This window comes from Macrobrachium rosenbergii, chromosome 6 (genome assembly GCF_040412425.1).
Source record: "Macrobrachium rosenbergii isolate ZJJX-2024 chromosome 6, ASM4041242v1, whole genome shotgun sequence".
Classification (NCBI taxonomy): Eukaryota; Metazoa; Arthropoda; class Malacostraca; order Decapoda; family Palaemonidae; genus Macrobrachium; species Macrobrachium rosenbergii.
In genome coordinates this window covers 14,453,782-14,477,021 of record NC_089746.1, presented here as the reverse complement: position 1 = coordinate 14,477,021, position 23,240 = coordinate 14,453,782, and the positions used below count along the sequence as shown (strand labels likewise).

General features: G+C 39.4%; 1 protein-coding gene across 3 annotated transcripts; it reads left to right on the top strand.

Moving 5' to 3' along the window:
- Nucleotides 1-2,710: 2,710 nt before the first annotated feature.
- Prp6 (pre-mRNA processing factor 6) lies at nt 2,711-21,715 on the top strand. Of its 3 annotated transcripts, none has more exons than XM_067104939.1 (3): nt 2,711-2,962; nt 13,938-14,082; nt 18,120-21,715. In XM_067104939.1, exons 1-3 carry the CDS (start codon nt 2,868-2,870, stop codon nt 20,682-20,684), a joined length of 2,805 nt encoding a protein of 934 aa, XP_066961040.1. In that variant the 5' UTR covers nt 2,711-2,867; the 3' UTR covers nt 20,685-21,715. The 3 variants fall into 3 exon arrangements, with proteins under 3 accessions (XP_066961040.1, XP_066961042.1, XP_066961041.1); XM_067104941.1 differs by having other exon boundaries at nt 2,760-2,962; nt 13,938-14,108; XM_067104940.1 differs by having other exon boundaries at nt 2,764-2,782.
- The last annotated feature ends 1,525 nt before the right edge of the window (nt 21,716-23,240 follow it).

Genomic DNA, 23,240 nt, shown 5'->3' with positions numbered 1-23,240 from the left:
CAACTTGATGGGCCAAAACACATAGCTTAAATATTATGCTGGCCTTCACCGGAAGCCATTGCAAATCAATTAAGACAGGGGTAATCCTGTCCCGGGGAGCAACACCTTTTATTAGTCTAGCAGCTCTGTCATAATTTTCTGCAGTTTCTTGAGCTGTACATTGGGTAACCTAATAATCCGGACGGTTTATTACACAGTTGATGACAAGATTCTTAACAGAACTCTCATCAAGATATTTCCTTGCGTGTGATTTTACTGAATTTTAAAACAGAGAAATGCTGCCCAGAGAGTTCACTCCTCTCACGTCGCAAAAATCTGGCTGAACAAAGAATTGGCAATGACCAGTTGGAAGCAGTTACGTAGTTACGTAACAACGGAACAGGCACCTCCTCCACCATCCCCCTTCCTAGCTCCAACCCTTTATGCAAGGGAGCAATAATGTGGGATCATGTGGCCAACGTTACCTGTGCTAATTTGACTGAAAAAGTTAAATGTACCTTAGTTTTACCAGACCACTGAGCTGATTAACAGCTCTCCTAAGGCTGGTCCGAAGGATTAGACTTATTTTACGTGGCTAAGAACCAATTGGTTACTTAGCAACGGGACCTACAGCTTATTGTGGAATCCGAACCACATTATAGCGAGAAATGAATTTCTATCACCAGAAATAAATTCCTCTAACTCTTCATCAGCCGGTCGGGGACTCGAGCTAACTTTGCCTTGTGTAACCTCTCATATCTTATGTAGATGTCATTCGGAAGTGAGAGAGAGATAAAGCAGACTAAGTATAGCGTTTATGTAGGTCATCTGCAAGTTCTTTTACTGCTCTTGTGCGCGATTTTTTTCTTATGATTTTGCTCTTTCAGTGTAGGCTACTCCATTTTTTCAAGCATTAGAGACTATTTTAAGAGAAGTCCCATTTCATAACCAGATTTACAGGCCAGTATTACCGTTTGCTAGACAAACTGTTGTTTCTAATTGCTTTTAAGTTTTAGTTCAACCAAGGATGTTCAGATTTTAAACCAAATAATTGTCTCTTATCAGATTTACTTTGCATTTCAATAAAAGATATTGTTATGAAACATGATGGAGATTTTGCAAGATTGCCAGAGATTCCTTCTTAAAAGCCTTTCCAACATGAGACCATTTTGTTTACTAATAGCATAATCGCTGTCATTTAGGGACCAGTATGAAAATCATACTTACAGCCTAGCTAGAACATGCTCAGTATGCAGTACAAGGGGTTAAGACACATGCCCTCCAGGATGAAATCCCTCAGAACAAAACCCTCTTCATCAAATTAAAACAGGGTAGAAAATAAGCTTCCTAGTTGCATACGAGTAAAATTTGTACTAATATTTTGATTAACATCACTATAGCTTCTTTTAGAACCTTTTGATGCACATCAGCTTGTCTGGGTCTATAAGATGAAGTTAGTCATATGCTTTTCTTCTGAAATTAACTTTTAAAAATCTTATTTTGTCCTGAGGGCTTTGTCTTCTGGATTTTGTTCCAGGAGATTCTGTCTTTTGGATTTTGTCCCGGGTAGTGTTATCCTAATGCTCGTTAAAACCAAAGTGGTTTTGGCACTAAGGGATTTTGTCCGAGGAAAATTTAGTCCTACATTCTCTACAGTGTTGCTATTGCCATGGAGATGATAAAAAGCTCATCATTTATTTTTTAGAACAAGGGAAGTGTGACAGATGCACAAACATATAGGAGACTTACACGTACAGTGAAATGACACCAGAAGTGTAGAGGCCACAGAATTGTGCAATTGAAGGAGAAAGGAGAAATTAATAATGAAGGAACTGAGTAATAAAGGAGGCTGTACTGGGACAAGGTTGAAGAGAGAGAGAGAGAGAGAGAGAGAGAGAGAGAGAGAGAGAGAGAGAGAGAGAGAGAGAGAGAGAGAGTGTGTTGTTGCAAGAAATATTAGTCAAAACCCCTTCACTTATTTTTTTTAATGTCTCTTGAATATGACTTAATATCCTCTCCTTTGTCTTTTATTTTGTACAAGGTTTTAATTATTATTCATTTGGTTTGTTTGTATCCAGGTCGACATTTTATTTTGATCACTATTTTTTATGCTCCACCATTAGTGTCAAAAGGATATAACTTATGTTAAACTGCTGGATTTATTTATCGAGATGATCTTTTTGGTGTTTCTACTGATGGATAATAGAGTGGCTGACCATGGCTTATGGGGTAAACAGGAAATAAAGGGAGGAGCAGAGAATCATGACGCAGGCATATTGCCTGATACAAGAACATAATAAATAAAAAAGAAAAAACTAAGAAAAAAATGCGAGGAAAGCGTTGCACTTATGGGTAACGAGATATTTTGCCCGTAAATTTTCATTGTAGAGAACCAAAAGGAACCAGGAACTTGCCATTTCCAATAATACCGATGTTGATGATTAAATGGAAACATATTTAGCGATTTCTTAAAACTTTCTCATATAAAAAGTTAAAGCATGACCGTTTAATGTGTGGCTGAAACCGAGACCACCGAGAGACATCCTGCATGCAAATGAGTCTAGAAATTTCAGTATCACCAAAAAATTAATTAAAAACGCTAATATGTAATTTTTGAGGCTCATAACGGACTTTACTCTATTTTAAAAAATAAACTTTCGGCGATTAGAGAGAGCAATGCTAAAAATTTAAAAGCTTTACAACAAAATAAAATTTTTCTCCAAACACTGTTATTCTACTTCGGGAAATGAGAGATTCCGAATTCTCGCCAGTGGAGTATTACGTTATTTGTTTACAGTGCGTGGTAAGATATCTTGTGAAACGTTTGTCATACAAGTGTTACCTTAAGAAGTCATATTTTCGTAATATTTGAAGAAAAAATCAGCAAAATGACGACTCCACCGGCCGCTTTATTAAACAAAAACAAGAAGAACTTCATTGGTATGCCGGCGCCTTTGGGTTATGTGGCTGGCGTTGGCAGAGGGTGAGTGGCTTAGCCTATGGATATGCCAAGGGCACAGGGTGCGAAAATATTATGCTATAATAAACCTAATTCACCATTTAGGACTTTGTTTACTATTAATTTCCGTTGGGAATCATAAACCAGAAGATATTCTGTCTATGCATTATGTATCAGATTGTTGTAGTGCCCTGTAGGCATTAGCATACTTAGGGTACTTTGTAGCGTCCTCTCTGCTCCTACCTGCCACCCCTCTCATTCCTTTTACTGTACCTGCGTTCATATTATATTTCTTCCATCTTATACATTCCACCCTCTCCTGACACCTGGTTTGTAGGCTAGTGTAACTGCAGGGTTTTCCTCCTTTTAGACTTTTAGCCGAAAACCGTTCATTCGCGATTTCACATTTAGCGTTGAATGACTTCATAAGGTCATAGTGCTTGTCCTTTGTCTTAAATTTTATGTTCCATTCGAATTCCATTCCACTTTAGGATGTCCCTTTAAAATTTGCCTCTGATACGTTATACTGATGCATAATGGAACGTAATTTCACCCGTTATTCCCCCAAATGAATTTTAGTAACCAGTGAATCTGATGGCCTTTAATTTCCATTTCAGAAAACTCTTTACTGATGGTCACAATTTCTCTTTACTCAAAGAATTTAAGGATTATTGCAGCAAACATTTGTTAAATTCAGCTAAATCAGTCACAGATCAGAGTTGAATATATTATTTTCTTATGTTTTAATGACCCCCCCACACCTAACCTAACCCAGGTCATTGTAAAATAAGAAAAAGCTACAGTCGTATCCAATCACACGTAACCTAATCTAGGGTGCTGGGCCCAAATGTGGGTTGGGTGTTTGCCCTTGCTGGACCCCCCTACATAACCTAACCTTGGGCACTGTAGATTAAAAGTGTTGCAACATAACCTAACCAAACCTAATGTAATGTAGGGTGCCTGGTCCTTACATGGGCATATTGGATTTGATTTTTACCCCTTCCTGGAGCCCCTACCTAACCAAGCCTGACCTAGGACACTGTAAATTAAAGTAAATAGTAGGGTTGAAACCTAACCTTGCATTAATCAGTCTTAGGGAAGTTAGATTACATCCTTGTCATTTGTCTTGTGTGTTTTCTGCCCTCCCAAAAACCTTAGTTTCTTGCAGTGGTTCCCCATAAGTGTAGGATGTAAGGTGTTTCAGTATCTTTAAACTGATAATATGTTAACAAAATGAATGTCAGCAATATTTGAAGAGCACGAAAAAATAAAAATTAGTTGAAATAATCAGAGGAACAAGAATTCCATGTCTGCACCAAAGGACCCATGGCTATGAACTTGAGAGCTGGTTTTTTTCAAGCTAACACCTGAATTAAAAAATCGTGCTTAATTGGCAAAAACTAGACCATAAAACCATCAGGTTTCAGAATTGTTGCCATTTCCACATTTCCAAGCAAAAAAAAGAACAAAAATTTCAGATACATTATACATCTTTACCCATGATTCACTGGGACAAAATAAAAAAAAAACAATCAGGGCCTTCACTTGTGCGACCATTGAAACATAAAAAAAGAACATTGAAAATGTCCAAGTAGGTAACAACATTCATTGGCATTATCTTTGTAATGGTAAATTTGATGAGATTTTTAGTATGATTTTCATATTAAATGTATTAAGGTGACTTTTATAATTATTTAAATGATTTAACTGCTCAGAATTTTTTTTATATGTTGTTTCAGATAACTATGCATATTCTTTACATAAAAATTAAATTGTTTAGATCTAATTTTTCATTCAAATATTTCATTTCCTACACACTCTGTACACGGCAGGTAACACTGAACATAGGCACTTTAGGCTATATATGTACGTGTAGCCTATGCATGTGTATAGCCTAACTGCCTATTTGTGGAAGGCAAACCAGACTCAGTGGAGATTGGCTAAGCAATGCAGCACTTAGCTACAGTTGCTAAGCCTGTGGATAACTTTTGGTCTGTTGCCCACCAGCCCCCCCACCTGTATAAATGCATCAGCATCTACTGGGATTAAGAAAAAGGGTATGGGGCTAACAACCTCATCTCCAAAGCTGCACTCTCCTGGCACTACCCTCTCTCAAGAGCAAGAAGACACTATTACTTATTACAGTAATTTTACAATTCTGTGGATAATGGAAGATGAAGGCTATGCACATTCTCTCTCTCTCTCTCTCTCTCTCTCTCTCTCTCTCTCTCTCTCTCTCTCTCTCTCTCTCTCTCTCTCTCTCTCATGTATTGGTACATGATACAGTAATTTTGTATTTTACATTATCATTTGTGGAGGATGGAGGATAAATGCATTACACACGCTCACATACATAGATACAACTCTCTCTCTCTCTCTCTCTCTCTCTCTCTCTCTCTCTCTCTCTCTCTCTCTCTCTCTCTCTCTCTCTCTCTCTCTCTCTCTCTCATAACAAAAGCAGCAGCTGTCAAACTTAGAAATCACTGGAAAGTTATGTGCTTTTGTTTTTTCCTGTGCTTTAATTAACTTTAGATGGCATAAGTAGCACTGCAGTATTACTGCAGACGGCTATGGTAGACTCGCTTTAAGAGAATAGCACTAGCTATAAGAGAGGCCTGTAGGACCACATTTTTCAATTTGTTCTTAGTTGTCATTGCTTTAAGACGTGCTTCTTACACCTTGCATATATTAATCTCGCTTTATCTTGAAATATCTGTGTTTTTTAGACATATGTGAACAGTGTATGGTGAATCTCATAGTGTGTTTTGTGTTTTTCCCTGATTATGAAATCTTCAGCGAAACTGGTCTCCCGTAAGTGTCCGGGTATTACTCGGAAAGGGAAAACGTGGAGAGTTTTTTCTCCTTTAGCGGTTAACCTGCATTCAGTGTGTCCTAAATTCAGAGGGCAAGATTGCTCTCGATCCCAGAAGTGCAAAGAATGTGAATCATGGTCGTCTTCTCAGTGGGAGAAATATGAAAGTAGAAGTGCTAAAAAAAAGTCAAAAAAGGAAACTTTGACTCCCCAACCCGTAGATCTTATCCCCTCCATTACATGTATCCCTTCTCCCACCATCTTTATTTCCTCTCCTCTGCCCGTTACCCTGGGAAGGAATATCCCTTCTCATCCTTCCTCGGAGTAGAATTCCAGCATCCAGCAAGAGATGATGTCAGTTCTAATGAAGTTTTTTAGTAAATCTACGGTTTTGGATACGGTCAACCCAACAAGAAATCGACAGCTTCCGTTAACGAAAATAAGAAGATCAGTGTTACCTAGGCTAGCCCGGTACCAGGTCCCAGCGGCTCCCAGAGGGGTAGGGGGAATAGCCAGTGGCGTGCGGTGGAGTGGTAGTTCTGCCTCTCCTACCTCTTCCGCATCAAGTTTTTCTCCTCTTGTGTTAAAACGTCGCCATTCTCAGTCTTCTTCTGAGAGCTCCTCCTGATCACGCTCAAGAAGTGTGACTCGGCACGTTGCTTCTCTGGAATTCACTAAACCACGCCACACTTCTCATCATAGATGGTGTTCTGGTTCTCCTAGAGACACCTCCCGGTCACGCTCTAGAAGCGCAATTCGTCACGGTACTTCTCTTAGGCAGAAATGTAAAAGAGAGAGTAGTCGGCCGGTGCCTTGCAAATCCAGGCACCGAACCGTCACTCTCGTTCTGCATGGTCTTCAGATGCATCCCGTTCCCGTTCCAGGGGCGGAACGCGGCATGGCAATTCCCACAAGAGAGCAAAATTTGCAGATTCCAGGTGCCGAACTGTCACTCCCCTTCCTGCATGGTTTTCGGGTGCCTCCCGTTCCCATTCCAGGAACGGAACACATTGTGATGATACCCGCAAGAAAAGTCATTCTCCTACCAAAAGGTGTCAGGAAGTGTTCTCCTTTTTCCTCGGGCGATGAACCGAAAGGTAGACCTCTTCCCTTTGACATTGATTCTTGGGAACGTTCGGCTTCTTGGGCCCAGTTTTCTTTTGATAAAAGCCGTGAGTTTCCTGGAAGATGTTCCCCATCTTACCATTCAGTACAACCTATCAAAAAGAGAAAATCTTGAGCTTCTCCAGATTCCCTTTCGCCTCCTCATCAGAAACAGTCAGTCCCCAGATGTGGAATCAAGTTTCAGTCATTTACCTCAGGATGTTCCAGAAGAATCTCTTGAGTTTTCCAGAACTTATTCAGAAAATAGGAAAGACTCTTAAATATCCAGAACTGGAACAAGAAGATAGAGATGATTATGCAGACTCTTCCTTCTTAGAACGGGTGGCCTTTTCAGCTACAGAAACGAAACATTCCATCTGCCTACCATTGACTAGAATGGTAGTCATCAATTAAAGAAATTGATTTATTGATTGCTGGAGATGAAGGTTCCCTAGCCGCCTCCCGATCGCAAAAATTATTACCTCCTTCCTTACCTAGACAGGCAAAGTATTATGTACCAGAGAAGCCCACCTCCCTACCCAGGATAGTGAGTGGAAATTTGTCAAGGTTGTCAAATAGTGCTTCCTTAGATTTATTGTGACAAATAGGTTCTACTTTCTCTAGTTCTGAGGTGGTCAATCTGGAGCTTAGTTTGGAAAGAATTTTGATAGCAGCCAAGGGGCCCTATTGAAACCGATTCAGAAGACTTTTTCTTGTGATTCCTGGATTGTGATTAAAGACTTCTTCCCTCCATCAGGTAAGGCCTTAAAATATATGACTAAAAATGCAGCAAATGTTTGGGCTAATGTTCTGTTGAAAAAATGCGAATCCCTCCTGTCAGTAGCTCAGAAGCACATTTCTTCGGGCAGTTGGTCTAGTCTCAGGAGTAGCCCTTTATCCGAAATGTCTGGGTATTTTCTCCAAGACTTAGTCGACCAGGCAATCTCAGACAGGAGGGAGGATGCTAAGTATGTTGTTACCACCACATCTAGCAGACCTTCATTGAGAAAGCGATCCTTTTCTTACAACAAAAGTAAACAGACTAGAACTGCAACGCAGCCTTTTCATCAAAGCTTTCGTCAGAATTCCCAGTCCAGGGGTAGACAAAGAGAAGAAGGTTGACTTCAATACCGTTCCTCCGCTCCCTCATAAAAGCGAAAGCCAGGACCATCAAGGGTGTCCACCAGTGGGGGCTTTCTGAAAATTCAAGGAAAGAATGGCAAAAAGCCGGGGTAGAGAATTGGATGGTACTAACTTTGAAGAAAGGGTATGTTCTTCCCTTCCATCAGAGACCACTTTTGTCACCCTTTCCTCTCGAGTTTCCCTCCTACAGGAAAAGCTCCCCCAAGCAAAAGGCCCTAGAGCAAGAGATTCGGAATATGTTGGACAAGGGGGCTGTGGAAATAGTGAAGAAACTGTCGCCAGGGTTTTACAGCCGGCTTTTTCAGGTACAGAAAGCATTGGGGTGGTTGGAGACCAGTAATAGATCTATCATCACTGAACAAGTTTCTCCAGTTCACCCTGTCCAAGATGGAAACACCAAGATCTGTTCTGGCAGCAATAAGGCTGGGAGACTTTATGATCTCTCTAGATCTACAGGATGCTTATCTACAAATTCCAATTCATCCTTCCTCCAGGAAATTCGTTTGATTTGTCTCAAGAAAGAAAGCTTACAAATTCAGGGCCCTCTACTTCGGGTTAGCGACAGCCCCCCAAGTCTTCACCAAAATTTTTTCAACGAGTTTCAGCTTGGGCCTCAGCTTGGGCCCACAAGAGAGTCACCCATCTCTGCAGGTATCTGGACAATTGGCTCATTCTTTCTCCCTCTGCAGCCAGGCCGAGGACAGAGACTTGATTTTAAGGATGTGCAGGACTCTAGGGATTCTCATAAACTTCAAGAAGTCGTATTTAGTTCTGACACAGAGAATCAAGTACTTGGGAATGATGATAGATACCCAGGTTTTGATGGCTTTCCCATCACAACAAAGGTTGGAGAAGTTTCTAGAAATTTCGAGAAGGTTCCTCTCCAAGCCCATTCAACCAATGAAGAATTGGCAGATTCTAATGGGGCACCTAGTGTCCCTAGAGAAACTGGTTCCAAGAGGCAGAGCTCGGATACGTTCCCTACAATGGAAGTTAAAAGAAGACAGCCAAAATCAAGAGAATCCAGAAGAAATGATTGCAGTAACAAAAGAAAACACAAGAAATTTACAGTGGTGGAGAAATCCAAAGAATTATCGCCAAGGAATGAAATTGGGCCAGTTAGCTGTGGAGATACCTGTACTAGTGTCAGTTTTCTTGGATTGGTGCAGTAAGAGCGATCTACATTCCCTCAAAACAACTGTAAGAAATGTGGCAGATTTCTTTCTCCTTCTGAGGAAAGAGGAAAACCTCTCCGTCTCGGCTGTGAAAGGGTATGGATCAGCCCTCTCCAAAGTTTTTAAAGTTAGAGATATTGATTTGGCATCATTTTGGGAGATCTCGGATATGATTAAACACTGAGAAAAGTTGTTCCCCCTCTAAATCTGAAACCTCCTGGTTGGGATATAACAAAAGTTTCATCTTCCTTGACCAGGTCCCCTTATGAAACCATCAGAACGTCTTCAGACAGGGACTTAACATTGAAATTAGTGTTTCTTTTAGCTTTAGCATCTGCTAAAAGAGTTGGTGAGATTCATGCACTTTCTTACAATGTAACTTACACCCTTGGATGGACGGAAATGGCTTTCAATTTTCTGCCGGACTTCATCACAAAGACCCAGAACCCATCGTCCCATGACCCAAGTCATCACAAAGACCCAGAACCCATCGTCCCATGACCCAAGATTTGATGGCTTCTCCATTCTGTCTCTTAAGGACTTTGTGAATAACGATCAGGAAGAAACATTGCTTTGCTCTGTACGCGTAGTGAAAACTTACGGCCTACCTCAGACCAGCACAACGTAGACTTTTCGTTACCACAGGTAGTATTAAAAAGATTTCCAAAAACACCATCTCCTTTTTGCTGAGGGAAGTAATAAGCAGAGCTTACAGTTTGTAACGTGATGTATCTACCATGCCAACAGACTTTAAGGCCGATGACATCAGGAGTATCGGCCCGTCAATTGCCTTTGAGAAGAACTGTGTTGTGGGACAGATCCTCTGTGCTGGAGTTTGGAACAGACAACCGTCTTTTTATTTGAAAGATGTCACACATAAGTCACTGGACACCTCCTTAGGCCCGGTGGTGGCTGCTCAACAAGTGGTGTGAGAGATACAATCTTTTAGCTCTGTTTGCATTTGTTGAGCATCTCTTCTCTGTGACGAGATTAAACCTTCGCCTTCCGGTTTATTTCTCACCAGTGGTGGACCCCATGTCGATAGGCACCATTGCGACATTACAGAATTGGAATCACATGCTGGTGTATGCTTTCCACCATTCGGTCTCATTCATCAGGTAATCAGGAAATTGCAGGAGAGTGTCAAGACGTCTATGACTCTAATAGCTCCTTGCTAGCCCTACGCCCTTGGTTTCTGGAACTCCTAAGCTCCTTACGGAAGTTCCAATATTCCTTCCCATGCAGAAGATCTTCTCAGACAACTGCATTTTCACCATTATCATCCAAACCCTCATGTGCTGAACCTTGTTGCAAAGAGAATGCCGACCGAGCAGCTAGACAGACCAGACTCTCTAAAGCTGTGTCTAGACAGCTTTCTTTCAGCTTGAGAAAGTCAACCATAAGCTTTACCAGGTCAGCTGGACAATGCATAGAAGTTGGTGTCGTAAGGAGGGTCATTCCATTTCTAGACCTTCCATAACCAAATTAGCTTATTTTCTTTTATTCCTTCGGAAAGCCAAGGCTCTTTCTTATTCGGCTATTGCTGGCTACCGTTCAACGCTTAGCAGTACATGTAGTTTCCATCTTCCAGAAAATTTCTAGTAGTAAGATCATCCATGATTAATTACGTTCCTTTAAGATTAAAAATCCTGTCTTGCTGACTCGGCCTCCTCTGTGGGATTTGTACTGGCGATCCAGTGGAGATGTCCTTATGTCTGGTGTGAGCGTTAAAAGTCTATTTATCAAAGGTTGAGAAACTCTCTCCGAGTCTGTGTATAGTTCTTGTCTCTCTGCGGAATCCTTCCCATCTACTGTCAAAGAATGCAATTAGTTACTTTCTGAGGGAGACGATTTCCCAGGCTTCTCAGGGTTTTTCTTCGTCGTCTTCGAGCTGTGTATTACTCCGAGCGCACTGTATTCGGAGTATGGCCACTTCATCTTCCTTTCTAAGGAATTGTTCAGTGTCTTCTATTCTGGAGGTGGCTTCTTGGAAATCCATCTCAATGTTTACTTCCTTTGACTTAAGAGACATTCAATTTACCTCGTTGGAGGGTTATTCTCTTAGTCCGTGTGTTACGGCTAACTCTATCATCTAGGGTGCATTCATTTAGCTGAGGTGGTATTCTCTTAGTGCGGAGGTTCTTAGGTTAACCAGAAAGAGGAATTCCTTTTAGTCATTAGAATCTTAGGCAGCAGTAATAGTATAATCACATGAACCTAGGTTTAGTATGTTTTTAAGTATCTTAGTCTTTGATAATTTCCCTATGGGAGTCCAAGGGGGTTCTCTAGTAGGCTAGGCTCTTTCGTCGGCACTGAGATACTTCTTCGCATGTCGATCATCGGGCCTTATCCGGAGGGTCAGCGGCTCCACACACTGCTTCATTCCCCTCCATACATGAGAGGCTCTGAATAGCCACATGGGAGGTTCATCGTACTCCTCCATACATGAGAGGTTCTGAAGAGTCACATCGGAGGTCGACGGACTGAGACAGTACTGACCTGACTGACGATCAAAGTACTCTCCAGCAGGTCTCTTCACTGAGAGCATTGATTGATATGGTGAGTGTATAACTAAACAGATATCCTATGCAGAGCAGATCAGTGAGCGGTTGTAAAAAGGGGGTGTGCCGCAACCTAGATGGGTCTCCCTCCAGCATGTCTCTTCACCAAAAGCTTCGATTGATATGGTGACATGCATTTACACATACATTTACACATAGGTTGATAATGAGTTACCTGCTTATTCTCCGTTGACAGGTCGGACTGAATTAGATTGATCCCACCTCCATTAAAATTTTGTTAATCAGGCTAATTCAGGTGTTCAGGGAGTGTATTGCAATATGAAATTTTCATAAACTAATATTTTAATACTTACTTGAACACCTGAATGATTCCCACCCTCCTCTCCACTTCAATTTTTGATAGTGAGTGACTCAATTGGGGATGTCGGTTCTGTCAGCCAGTATTTGCAGCAGCGTTGTCAACGGTACCTTCAGGTAACTCATTTGACAAGATTTTTCCTGTAGCCTTGGTAACGCCGACAGTTAATTACCCCTTTGTGGGTAAAATTTTGAGGATATAGTTCGGGCTGGTCAGTGACCAGGGCTAATTTGGGTGTTCAGGTAAGTATCATAATATTAGTTTTATTATGAAAACTCCATTTTTCCTAACACACAAACCCACAACATCATGTAAGTTTTTAATTTCCCACCTCATGCCTCCCCTCTTTTCCCGCTCTCTCTCTCTCTCTCCCTTGCATCTTGGGCAAAATATTATGGTTCCCTCGGGCTAATCATAAATTGGAGGATGCTGGTCCTGTGGGCCTCTTTTATAGCTAATGCTACTTTCTAAAAGCGAGTCTACCATAGCTGTCTGCGCATGCGCGGCCAAGGATATTCCTGTCACGTGATGTTGTGGGTTTGTATGTTAGGAAAAATACAAATTATTGTTGAATTTGTCATATTTTTAGTTTTTCAGGGTGCTAGAAGAGAATTATATATTTCCATTACTTCAGCTTATCTTTTCAACTTTATTTATGGTGTTTACTTTTTAAATATGCTATAATAATAATAATAATAATGATAATAATTTTAAATGACAGCAGAATGATCTTCTACCATGAAAACTATAACTATATGCAGAATATCGATTGATTTTTAAAATTTAGGCTATTAAGGGAAGTACAGTACTGGGGTAATTTCAGCTATTCAGCACTGAAGACCGTAAGAAGTGGAAGGTGTAGTGTTTGGACAACAAGATTAAGAGATCTAGAAAATAAATAAGTTGAAGTACTGTACAACGATCTAAAAGTGAGACTATGGGAAAGCTCTGCAGTTGCACTAAGAGGTAGTAAATAATTGAGAGGTTGAAAAGTAAGATTAAAGAAAGGAAGTAGAAATGGAGATAACGTCAAAGGACAAAAAGTGGGTGCAGCTATGGGCCAAATGGATGCTGCAAATATTCTTTACTAATGCCTGCAGTGCATCATGTGAGGTGCAGTGAAAGCACTACCCTCTTATGGGGTATACCCATAATAAACCGTAGAACATTTTTTATAATCAGAATAAACCAAGGAAAATTATCCTTTTGTTGGTTTCCTTTTTTGAACAAACTACAATAAAGTAAAACTATGAGTTTAAATTGATGCCAGAGTCAACTTCTTGCAATAGAGGTAAATTTACAGACTAATGAAAGAAAATTATCACTACTCAGGAACTAGGTCAGTGAGGAATTGGCTCAGGTACAGGCATAATTTGACAGGAGTACAAACTCAAGCAGCAGTAGAAAAAATATTAAATAGCAGCCAAGAATAATTGTGTAATTAAATAACAGAAAAAATGTAACCCTGAAAATAAGTACAGACAGGGTTACTCAGCCCAGTACATGAAGACTGTGCAACACCCCAAGTTTTCAGATCATTGAATTCCATATGCTACTACATGATATTGAAGTACTGCTGTAACATGATGGTCTATGAATGTTAATTTTCTAATTTTTTGTTTGGTAATATGAGGCTCATTTTACTTGGAATGATAAAATAGTAAACCAAGTAAGAGGAAACAGCATTGATGGACATTTCTATGTGATATTTGGTAGGCAGTGTATTTATTACTGTACTGTATATGGCTTCACCTCAGTTAGCAGTATTTAGATAATACTGTACTGCACTTTTCCCATAACATAACAGAGGTGTGTAATATATACAAAACATTTTATCTTTTTATAATTACAGTATAAATTTTATATTAGAGTATTCTGTTTTCAGAGCAACAGGATTCACTACCCGTTCTGATATTGGTCCGGCGCGTGATGCAAATGATGTCTCTGACGATCGACATGCACCTCCAAACAAGAGAAAGAAAAAAGATGATGATGATGATGAAGATCTGAATGACGCTAATTATGATGAGGTTAGAACCTTCCAACAGGGTAAAATGTAATTTAATTACTGTATTTTTATTTAAGAAATTAATTTGGTGTGGTCTTGACCAGTTACTGAAGCATGTGTCATCTTGTAAAGTTTTCTTACCTCTTAGCCAAAGGTTTAATTTCATTTTACTTACGATTATGGTCTGATGTCGTGGCACTGGAACTGTCTTGTTATTCATTACTAAGTGCCTGCACCTACCCTTCCAAAGAACTAATATTTGTTTTCCATACCATAAGGAAATTTGATCTTTTCTCCCAGTGAACAAGTTTTGGGGTGGTCCTTTATCAGAAGACGGCTTTTGTAACTTGTAAGCCATATCTTTTCTTCTTACTTGTTATTGACCGATTCCTAACTTACAGATTCCAGTTTTCCTGATCTTCTCTACTTTACCTGCTTAGAATATGCCTATGTCTTTCCCTTTATTCTCAGCTTTCATATTCTGTAGGGTGCTTGCATCTAGGACGGCTGAAGGCATGTAGCTCACATCAGCATTCCTGTACAGTCACATTCATTAGTGACGGTACTGTGTACTTTTGTTATCATTCACAAGTGAAAAGAATTATTTTTATTTTTTTATAAACTTATTTTGAATTATAAGAGCAAAACAGTACATATACCAATAATATATCGACAGTCATACCCAGAACTTACACGAGGTTAGGTTCCAGGACCCCTCATGCAAGGTGAATTTTTGCATAAGTTTGGCACGGTCTCTAAAAATGCTAATAAATGCTTATGTCTAAAATTTAAACACCAAATATGACCTTAATCATGCTCCCAAATTATCAAGCTAACTTTTAAATGAAGTGAAAGTTACTGTAATTTTATTTAAAAGTTAGCTTAATACATTACTCTTAAAAAAAGAAATAAATGGGTTGACCTAAAAATAGAGAGTTGGAAGAGAATTTCTCTTCCTCTCCCCTTCCGATCGATCTATTTTTGAAGTCTTCTCAACCTCTTTTTAATTACCTCTTTATTCTATGTCTCTTTCTCTTTGTTCTGAAATGCTTTTTCTTGAACAAAGTGTTTTTTATTTGGACTAATACAACTCTTAGTTATTATGTCTACGTTTTAGAACGTATTTGCCACACTATTGCATTTACAGTTCGTCGGTACAGGTAAAATTAGATCAATTTAAGGGGAGCGCACTCTTCGATTTTTTATGAATATTTTTGAAATTTTAAAAAAATGGTTAAATGGCCGTAAGACAGGAGCAACACCTTCGTTATCATGTGACCAAAGCATTTTTTCGAAATATTAAAATTGATGGGGTTTTGGGCCTCCGTCCGCCACACGATGAGGTAGGGCTGACATTTGGCTCCTAATGACTATTGTCATTTTTTCCTTGATTTGCCTAATTTATTAATTATTTTGATTTTTATATCACCTTATCTCCTACGTCTGGCAACAACAATGGCTTGTTCCTTGGTGAATGCGTGGTCTAAGAGACACTGAGACTGTGAGACAGGGTGCCGAGTCAGTTGCCCCCAAACGTTGAAAGTGGGTAGCGGGCAACTTTTTACTCCGAGCAATTTTTTCACCATATGCGGTGTTTTTTTTTTTTTTTTTTTTTTTACATCCAGTAACTCTAAATACAATCTATATACTTTCACCTCCAAAAATACACTCACAGTTGATGAAATGAATAAAGGATGATGAAAAGGGAGTATATGATGACATGCTCATTATATCTAGATCTCAGATAGAATAGTGTCGGGTATTAGATGCAAGGTAGGAAATTGCAGGGGTAAAGTTCAGGTCGAAGTCTCTCCCAGTAGATGGGATACTGATATTTTAATGAAGTGCCAATCGTGTAGGTTTACGGTTAGTGCCCTAGCAAAGTGAATTAGCAATGGAAAATCTCAGCACCATCAATTGAGTGAGATAAATATTGAGGAAATTGAACACAACTTCGGCTGTGAGAAATTCAACTTACTAACACATCTGTTTGGGCACAAGTGAAAGTATAGAGGAAGTTCTTCATTTGAGAGACAAAAAGGCTTGAATATCAAACTCCAAAGACCAAGAAGACCAAACAAGTGAAAAAAACAATTGAAAATGAGTCAAGAGTATCAGCCTGGTAGCTACTAAACTTTTAGTTTCTTAGTTTCAAATCAGGCAACAGTGAGTCAGGTGGTACTTGATGATACCCTCGCCTCGAGTGAATAATACCCCTTTTTAATGGGGGGGGGGTGACCTGGAGCCAGAAATCAACCAAAATAATGCTCTAAGATAAGCTTTTTCCACGAGTGCCAAAAAAAAACACTTGTTGATCTTTACGGTCGTTTTTCTCAGTTTTCACTTTTTTGCACTTCAAACGCGAACTACATTTTTATTTTTAGGCCAATTTTAAAGTTAAATATACCATTGGAAAGAGGAAAGAAAGGCGAATGTTTGTTTGGGGCTAGGTTTTTTCTTAGGTTGACGAGGAACCCGTGATAATCAAATTATACAAATTTTGGGGGTGAAAATCTCCCCTCGCCCCATGCAAAAAAAAAAGGAAAAGTAGAAAAACTCTTCCCATTATTTTTTTCATACTATGATATACTTTCTGTGTATGAAGCCGCATTGCAATAGCTCTAAAAATGAAGGAGGTGAATCATTTTTAATTTTTTAATTTTTTTAATAAAATCCAAAATAATCATCCGATCACTCAAATTTTTTCTGGGACATCACCTTATATATATGTATAACATTTAAAAATTTCATAAGAATCAGAGCATTATTTTTATGTACGCGTGCGCTCCCCTTAAACTATCTACTGTACAGGTAAAGACGTACAGAGAAATAATAAGTTGTAAAATTGTGTGAGCGGTACTGTGAACGAGAGAGAGAGAGAGAGAGAGAGAGAGAGAGAGAGAGAGAGAGAGAGAGAGAGAGAGAGAGAGAGAGAGAGAGAGTTGTCCTTACTTAAAATATCCAGATAAATTATTTATCGGAGAGAGAGAGAGAGAGAAGTTATTCTTGCGTTAGATATCAAAAGATGGAAATTCATGATTTACGAAGGAAAAAGAAAGAAGAAAGTTAAGTTATTTATGAGTTATTTATAAATATTTATGAATTAGTTATGAATTATTATGGAGAGAGAGAGAGAGAGAGAGAGAGAGAAGTTATTCTTACGTTAGAAATCAAAAGATGAAAATTCGTGATTTATTAAGGAGAGAGAGAGAGAGAGTACCAGAAATACTTCGACATGCTGTGGGCAACAATTGACACATTTGACAGCTTTGCCATCACCCCTCTATTCAAAGGTTTCTTAAAAGATCGGGAAATATTTGTTTGTTTAAAATATCACATAATTTACTATAGAAATGTATAAATTGTGTAATTACAATTGTATTATTATTATTATTATTTGAAAATTAGTACTTTTTATTTGGTAAATCATTTGTTTTTTTAGTTTAGTTTTTACCTTTTAACTTCTTAAGTAAAAATATATCAGGGCCTGAAATTACAAGTAAGCCACTACAATAATTTGAAAAATATGCATGTCCCTTTAAAACAGTCACTTCTCAGCAACTCTGCTGCCTACAGCACCCTCCCCATGCTGTAGTTGCCAGATGTTGCTTTCTGGGTTGACAATTTGTCTGAAAATCTAGATTGAGAGTATCAGTTTTGTAGGTGACTGTACAGTTCCTTAGGGCACTTTCACCGGCTCAGTCCAACATCCCCCCCCCCTCCAAAAAAAGAAAAAGAATGGGGACTGTTGTCATTTATGGGGTAATGCCATAAATAAGTTTTTAATTTACTGTCACCACTCAGTGGATGCTTTCTCAAATGTTTGTAATGTAGTTAGTATATTGCACAGCATTTCAGATCTCTAGTATGTTTTTGATAACTGAAGATTCTTTGTGGGCCTTCTTGTCTATCTTACTGATTTTTTGATCATCTGTATAGAACTTTAAAAAATCTTTTGTCCTTACTTTTGATATCTCCATAGTAGTTGACTGTCTTGCACGTAAGTGTCACCGCACATTTGTTTCTTTGTTTTAACCCATTTTCTCATTTCCTTTGCAGTTCAATGGATATGGAGGATCACTGTGCAGTAAAGATCCCTACGACAAAGATGATGAAGAGGCAGATGCCATTTATGATGAGATTGATAAACGAATGGATGAGAAAAGACGTGAGTATCGTGAACAGCGCCTAAAAGCAGAGTTGGAGAATTATCGTCAGGAGCGTCCTAAAATTCAACAGATGTTCAGCGATCTTAAACGAGAGTTAGCACATGTTTCAGAGAATGAATGGAGTACAATTCCTGAAGTTGGTGATGCAAGGAATAGGAAACAACGTAATCCCAGAGCTGAGAGGTTCACACCTTTGCCTGATAGTGTGCTGTCTCATAATTTGGGAGGAGAAAATGTAACTACTATTGATCCTGGATCTGGACTTGCTTCCATGATGCCTGGCACTTCTACTCCTGGCATGTTAACTCCTAGTGGTGATCTGGATTTGAGAAAAATTGGACAGGCTCGTAATACATTGATGGGTATGAGATTAAATCAAGTGTCAGATGCTGTAGGGGGACAGACTGTGGTTGATCCAAAAGGTTATTTAACTGACCTCCAGAGTATGATCCCTCAGTATGGTGGTGATATCAATGATGTGAAGAAAGCTCGATTGCTTCTTAAATCTGTTAGGGAGACCAATCCAAATCATCCTCCTGCATGGATTGCTTCAGCACGTTTAGAAGAGGTTACTGGGAAGATTCAGTCAGCACGTAACCTCATTATGAAAGGGTGCGAAATGTGTCCTAAATCAGAGGACCTGTGGTTAGAGGCAGCAAGACTGCAGCCTCCTGATATGGCTCGGGCAGTTATTGCTCAGGCTGTACAAACTCTCTCCCACTCTCCAAGGATATGGACCAAAGCTGCAGATCTGGAGTTGGAACTTAAAGCAAAGAAGAGAGTTTATCGCAAAGCTCTGGAACAGATTCCAAATTCTGAGTTGTTATGGAAATTGGCTGTAGAGCTAGAAGAAGAAGAAGATGCAAAAATTCTTTTAAGTCGTGCTGTGGAGTGTTGTCCCACTTCAGTCGACTTGTGGTTAGCCCTTGCGCGTTTAGAAAAATATGAAAATTCTAGGAAAGTTTTGAATAAGGCCCGTGAAAATAATCCTAAGGATCGTCAGATATGGATCACTGCAGCAAAGTTAGAAGAAGCTAATGGAAATAATGCCTTAGTTGGCAAAATCATAGAACGTGCCATTTCCACTCTTCAGGCAAACATGGTGGATATTAACCGTGACTTTTGGATTAAAGATGCAATGGAGGCTGAACATGCTGGTGCTGTCCTCACTTGTCAGTCTATTATTAAAAATATCATTGGTTATGGAGTTGAGGATGAAGATCGTAAACATAGTTGGATGGAAGATGCTGACAGCTGTGCCTCCCAGGGAGCTTTTGAATGTGCCCGTGCAATTTATAGTCATGCTCTTTCTGTATTTCCTAAGAAGAAATCTGTGTGGCTTGCTGCTGCTCATTTTGAACGAAGTAATGGTACCAGAGAGTCGCTAGAAACACTTCTTCAGCAAGCTGTAACACATTGTCCACAAGAAGAAACTCTTTGGCTTATGGGTGCAAAGTCAAAATGGCTGGCAGGTGATGTACCAGCAGCGCGTTCAATTCTTGCACTTGCTTTTAAAGCAAATCCTAACTCTGAAGAAATTTGGCTGGCAGCTGTAAAACTTGAATCTGAAAATAACGAATATGAACGAGCTAGACGACTTTTGGCAAAGGCACGGTCTCAGACAGCCACTCCTAAAGTGATGATGAAATCAGCTCACTTGGAATGGGCTCTTGGTAATCTGGATGTATCCATAAATTTATTAGATGAGGGCTTAAAGGAGTCGGGTGACTTTGCCAAATTGTGGATGATGAAAGGTCAAATTTTAGAGCAGCAAGGTAAAGTGGGTGAAGCCTGGGAAGTGTATAGGGAAGCAGTGAAGCGATGTCAGTCATCTATTCCTCTCTGGCGTTTGTTATGCTCATTAGAAGAACACCAAGGAAAGTTAGTTACAGCTCGTGCAACTTTGGAGAAATCAAGAGTTCGAAATCCAATGAATGATGAACTGTGGTTAATGGCTATCCGTTTGGAGCTGAGAGCAGGCCAGCGAGAGGTAAGCCGATCCCTTATGGCACGTGCATTACAGGAGTGTCCTACATCTGGTATCCTATGGGCACAAGCGATCTTTCTTGAGGATCCAGCTCAGAGAAAAAGCCGAAGTGTAGATGCTCTTAAAAGATGCCAGGATGATGCCCATGTGGTTTTAGCAGTAGCCAAGATGTTCTGGATGGATGGGAAGAAAAACAAGGCCAGAGAATGGTTTAACAAAACTGTGAAAATTGATCCAGACTTCGGTGATGCATGGGCGTGGTATTTCAAAATGGAAATTTTATTTGGAACGGAAGAGCAGCAGCAAGAAGTTAAGAAGAGATGCATTGCAGCAGATCCACATCATGGAGAACATTGGTGCGCTTCCTCAAAACTCATTCATAACTGGAGAAAAAAGACACCTGAAATTCTACAGCTTGTTGCAGATAAACTCCCCATTCCTGTTATGAATAGGGAAGTTTATTTTTAAGTAATGACATTGAAAATTATGATCTGCTTTTGTTGGGGTTGACAATGATTACAAGCTATGACTTTCAAGTGCTTGTTAATTTCTGTACATTACTGTAAACTGTGTTATTAAATATCTGTTGAGTAAATTAGATTTATGGGAGATACATCAGACAAGACAAGGATAATAGTGCAGTATACTGTAATCTCCATAATTTAAGTACAAAATATTTTATCCGTGAATTTTTTCAAGATTTGTTATAAATAACTTTGTATTTTTTTTTTTTTTTTCACTATTCCAGTTTTTTTTTTTTTTCACTATTCCAGGCATGAATTTTTATAAATTAATCTTTTGTCATATACAGTAAACCCCCTGTATTCATGTTCTCACGACTTGCGGACTCACCGATTTGCGGATTTCTCTATGGAACATATATACACATTATTTGTGGAAAATTTTCCTAGTCACAGCATTTTTCACCGAGAAATATTCACTAATTACACTATTTTCATATTTTCATGACTAAATGCACTTTTGTGATAAAACTATTAAAATACTCAGGTATAAGCATTTTTAGAGTATTTTTTTTTTTGTGTTAGAACAAGCATAATAGACAGTTCTGTTTTTAGAGGGGTTTTAAGTATTCGCGGATTTTAGCTATTTGCGGGGGGTGTGGTACGCATCCCCCGCAAATACGGGGGGTTTGTTGTATAATAATTTCTTCCCTATCCTCTTGATGTTTGTTGAATAAGTATGCAGTCCCCTTGTAAGTTTCTTGTCATATAATGTGTGCCCAGATTATACCCATTATGTGAAAGGAAATTTCTATTTTCTAAGCTGTAATCAACCTTTGTTGATCAGGAATTCAGTCTTATGATAAATCTTGGAGATTTTCGTTTCATTGTTGTAAAGCTATACATACACATTTTATCATAGATTCTTCGTAAATGTATAGATTTGTATGAAAAATTTTATAAATATGATGGATTGTGTGTGTGTATAAATTGGTTTGAAATCTTTAAAAAATATATCCTTTCAGTTTAACCAGCAAAGCTGTTTTTGATATGAAAGAATATTGTCATGAATTGTTCCTACAAGAATGCAAACCATCACCAATTTTATGTAGGAGTGGTACTCAGCATAAGCTAGACTCGTCTGTTGAAACTTGGTAACAAGGTAATGGGTGGTAGGTGGGTGAGTAAGGAGGAACTTCAACTCATCTGCCATCATCGTGCACTATTTTTGGTCATGGACAATATAGACGTCTTGCTATGCTTAGACTGACTGTCAGTTTGAAACATCTTTCATGTTTTATATATTCTGTATGGTATTTGTGTATTATATGTTAAATGGTAATGCAACCAGTTTTGTTATTCTTGCATTGGTGCTAGGAGTGAGCTGGCTGGTTTCCTTTGCAGTTTCGGAGTGCCGAAAGTTGTTTGTCACTTTCTTGATAGACCCAAGTATTTTTGGCTCCTTCCTCCCGGACTGCCCTCTTTCACTGCCTTCAGTTCTTGCAAGGGTTTACATCGCAAGGATAGAAGACCAGTGAGTGCTTTCCAAGTGTTAACCCAAGTAAGAAAAGCATGTTTGTGAGTCCCCACCTCCTGCCATTGTTTCGCTGGACTGCTAACATATTTTTCCACTTAGTATTCCAAGTAATCCGGCTTTCGATGCTGCTTCCTCCAAGGAGCTCAACACTTTTGAGCCTCCTGTAGCAACTGCCTTACCTGTGGGGATATCTGGCAATACTGCATACAGACTGTACTTCCTCAACACTGCTTCCTGAAAAGGTAAGTCATATGGATGGAGTAAAGTGAAGAAATGCAAGCACATCTTCATCCACCTCTTTGTAGCATTTGCAGGCATAAGAAGGTGATGTCCAGAACACACACACACACACACACACCCTTTCTTCCTGTCTTCATGAAGTGATTAATCTTCACAGTTTGTCCTGCGAGGAAGACATTCACAGTTTGTCCTGCGAGGAAGACAAATGCCCAGTCCATGCAAGCACTCTCAGAACCAGTTGTGTTGACCTGTACTAGCCATTTAGAGAACTTTTCATTTCAGAGATGAGGCCAGATGTTTGGCAGCACCAGACTACCTTTACTTAATTTATGCTAGGGGTGTTGCTCACAATTCCTTGGACCCTTCTCCTTAGGATCTCCTGTGGTGGCTGCCCATTAGGTTGTGTAGTCTTCAAAGTCATCTTTAACAAAAAAGCATCGCGCCCAAGTTACTTTGACAGCACAATTCTGGAAGTTGAATGGGTGAGTGACTTGTTTCTTTCGCCTTTCTTTTTTTTTCCTCTGCAAGGCAGCAGTAAGGCCAAGTATGTCTGGACAGGCCAAGATGCAGGTAGACTTTACAATCCAGCATCGTATCTCAGAACTTTGGCTAAGAGGTGATTAACTCCTTTATCCCTTTTACACGGGAAGGGGAATAAAGCTGTTATCTGAACTGAACTGAATATAGAATTTTGGCCAAAGGCCGATCACTGGGACCTATGAGGTCATCCAGCACTGAAACAGAAATTGACAGTAAAAGGTTTGTAAGGTGTAACAGGAGGAAAAC

Bases quoted from the DNA above. Each gene is read 5' to 3' on its own strand.
- Prp6 (XM_067104939.1), top strand. From the start codon at position 2,868: ATGACGACTCCACCGGCCGCTTTATTAAACAAAAACAAGAAGAACTTC. The intron at 2,963-13,937 runs GTGAGTGGCTTA...TTCTGTTTTCAG, and splicing joins GTGGCTGGCGTTGGCAGAGG to AGCAACAGGATTCACTACCC. The intron at 14,083-18,119 runs GTTAGAACCTTC...TTTCCTTTGCAG, and splicing joins ATGACGCTAATTATGATGAG to TTCAATGGATATGGAGGATC.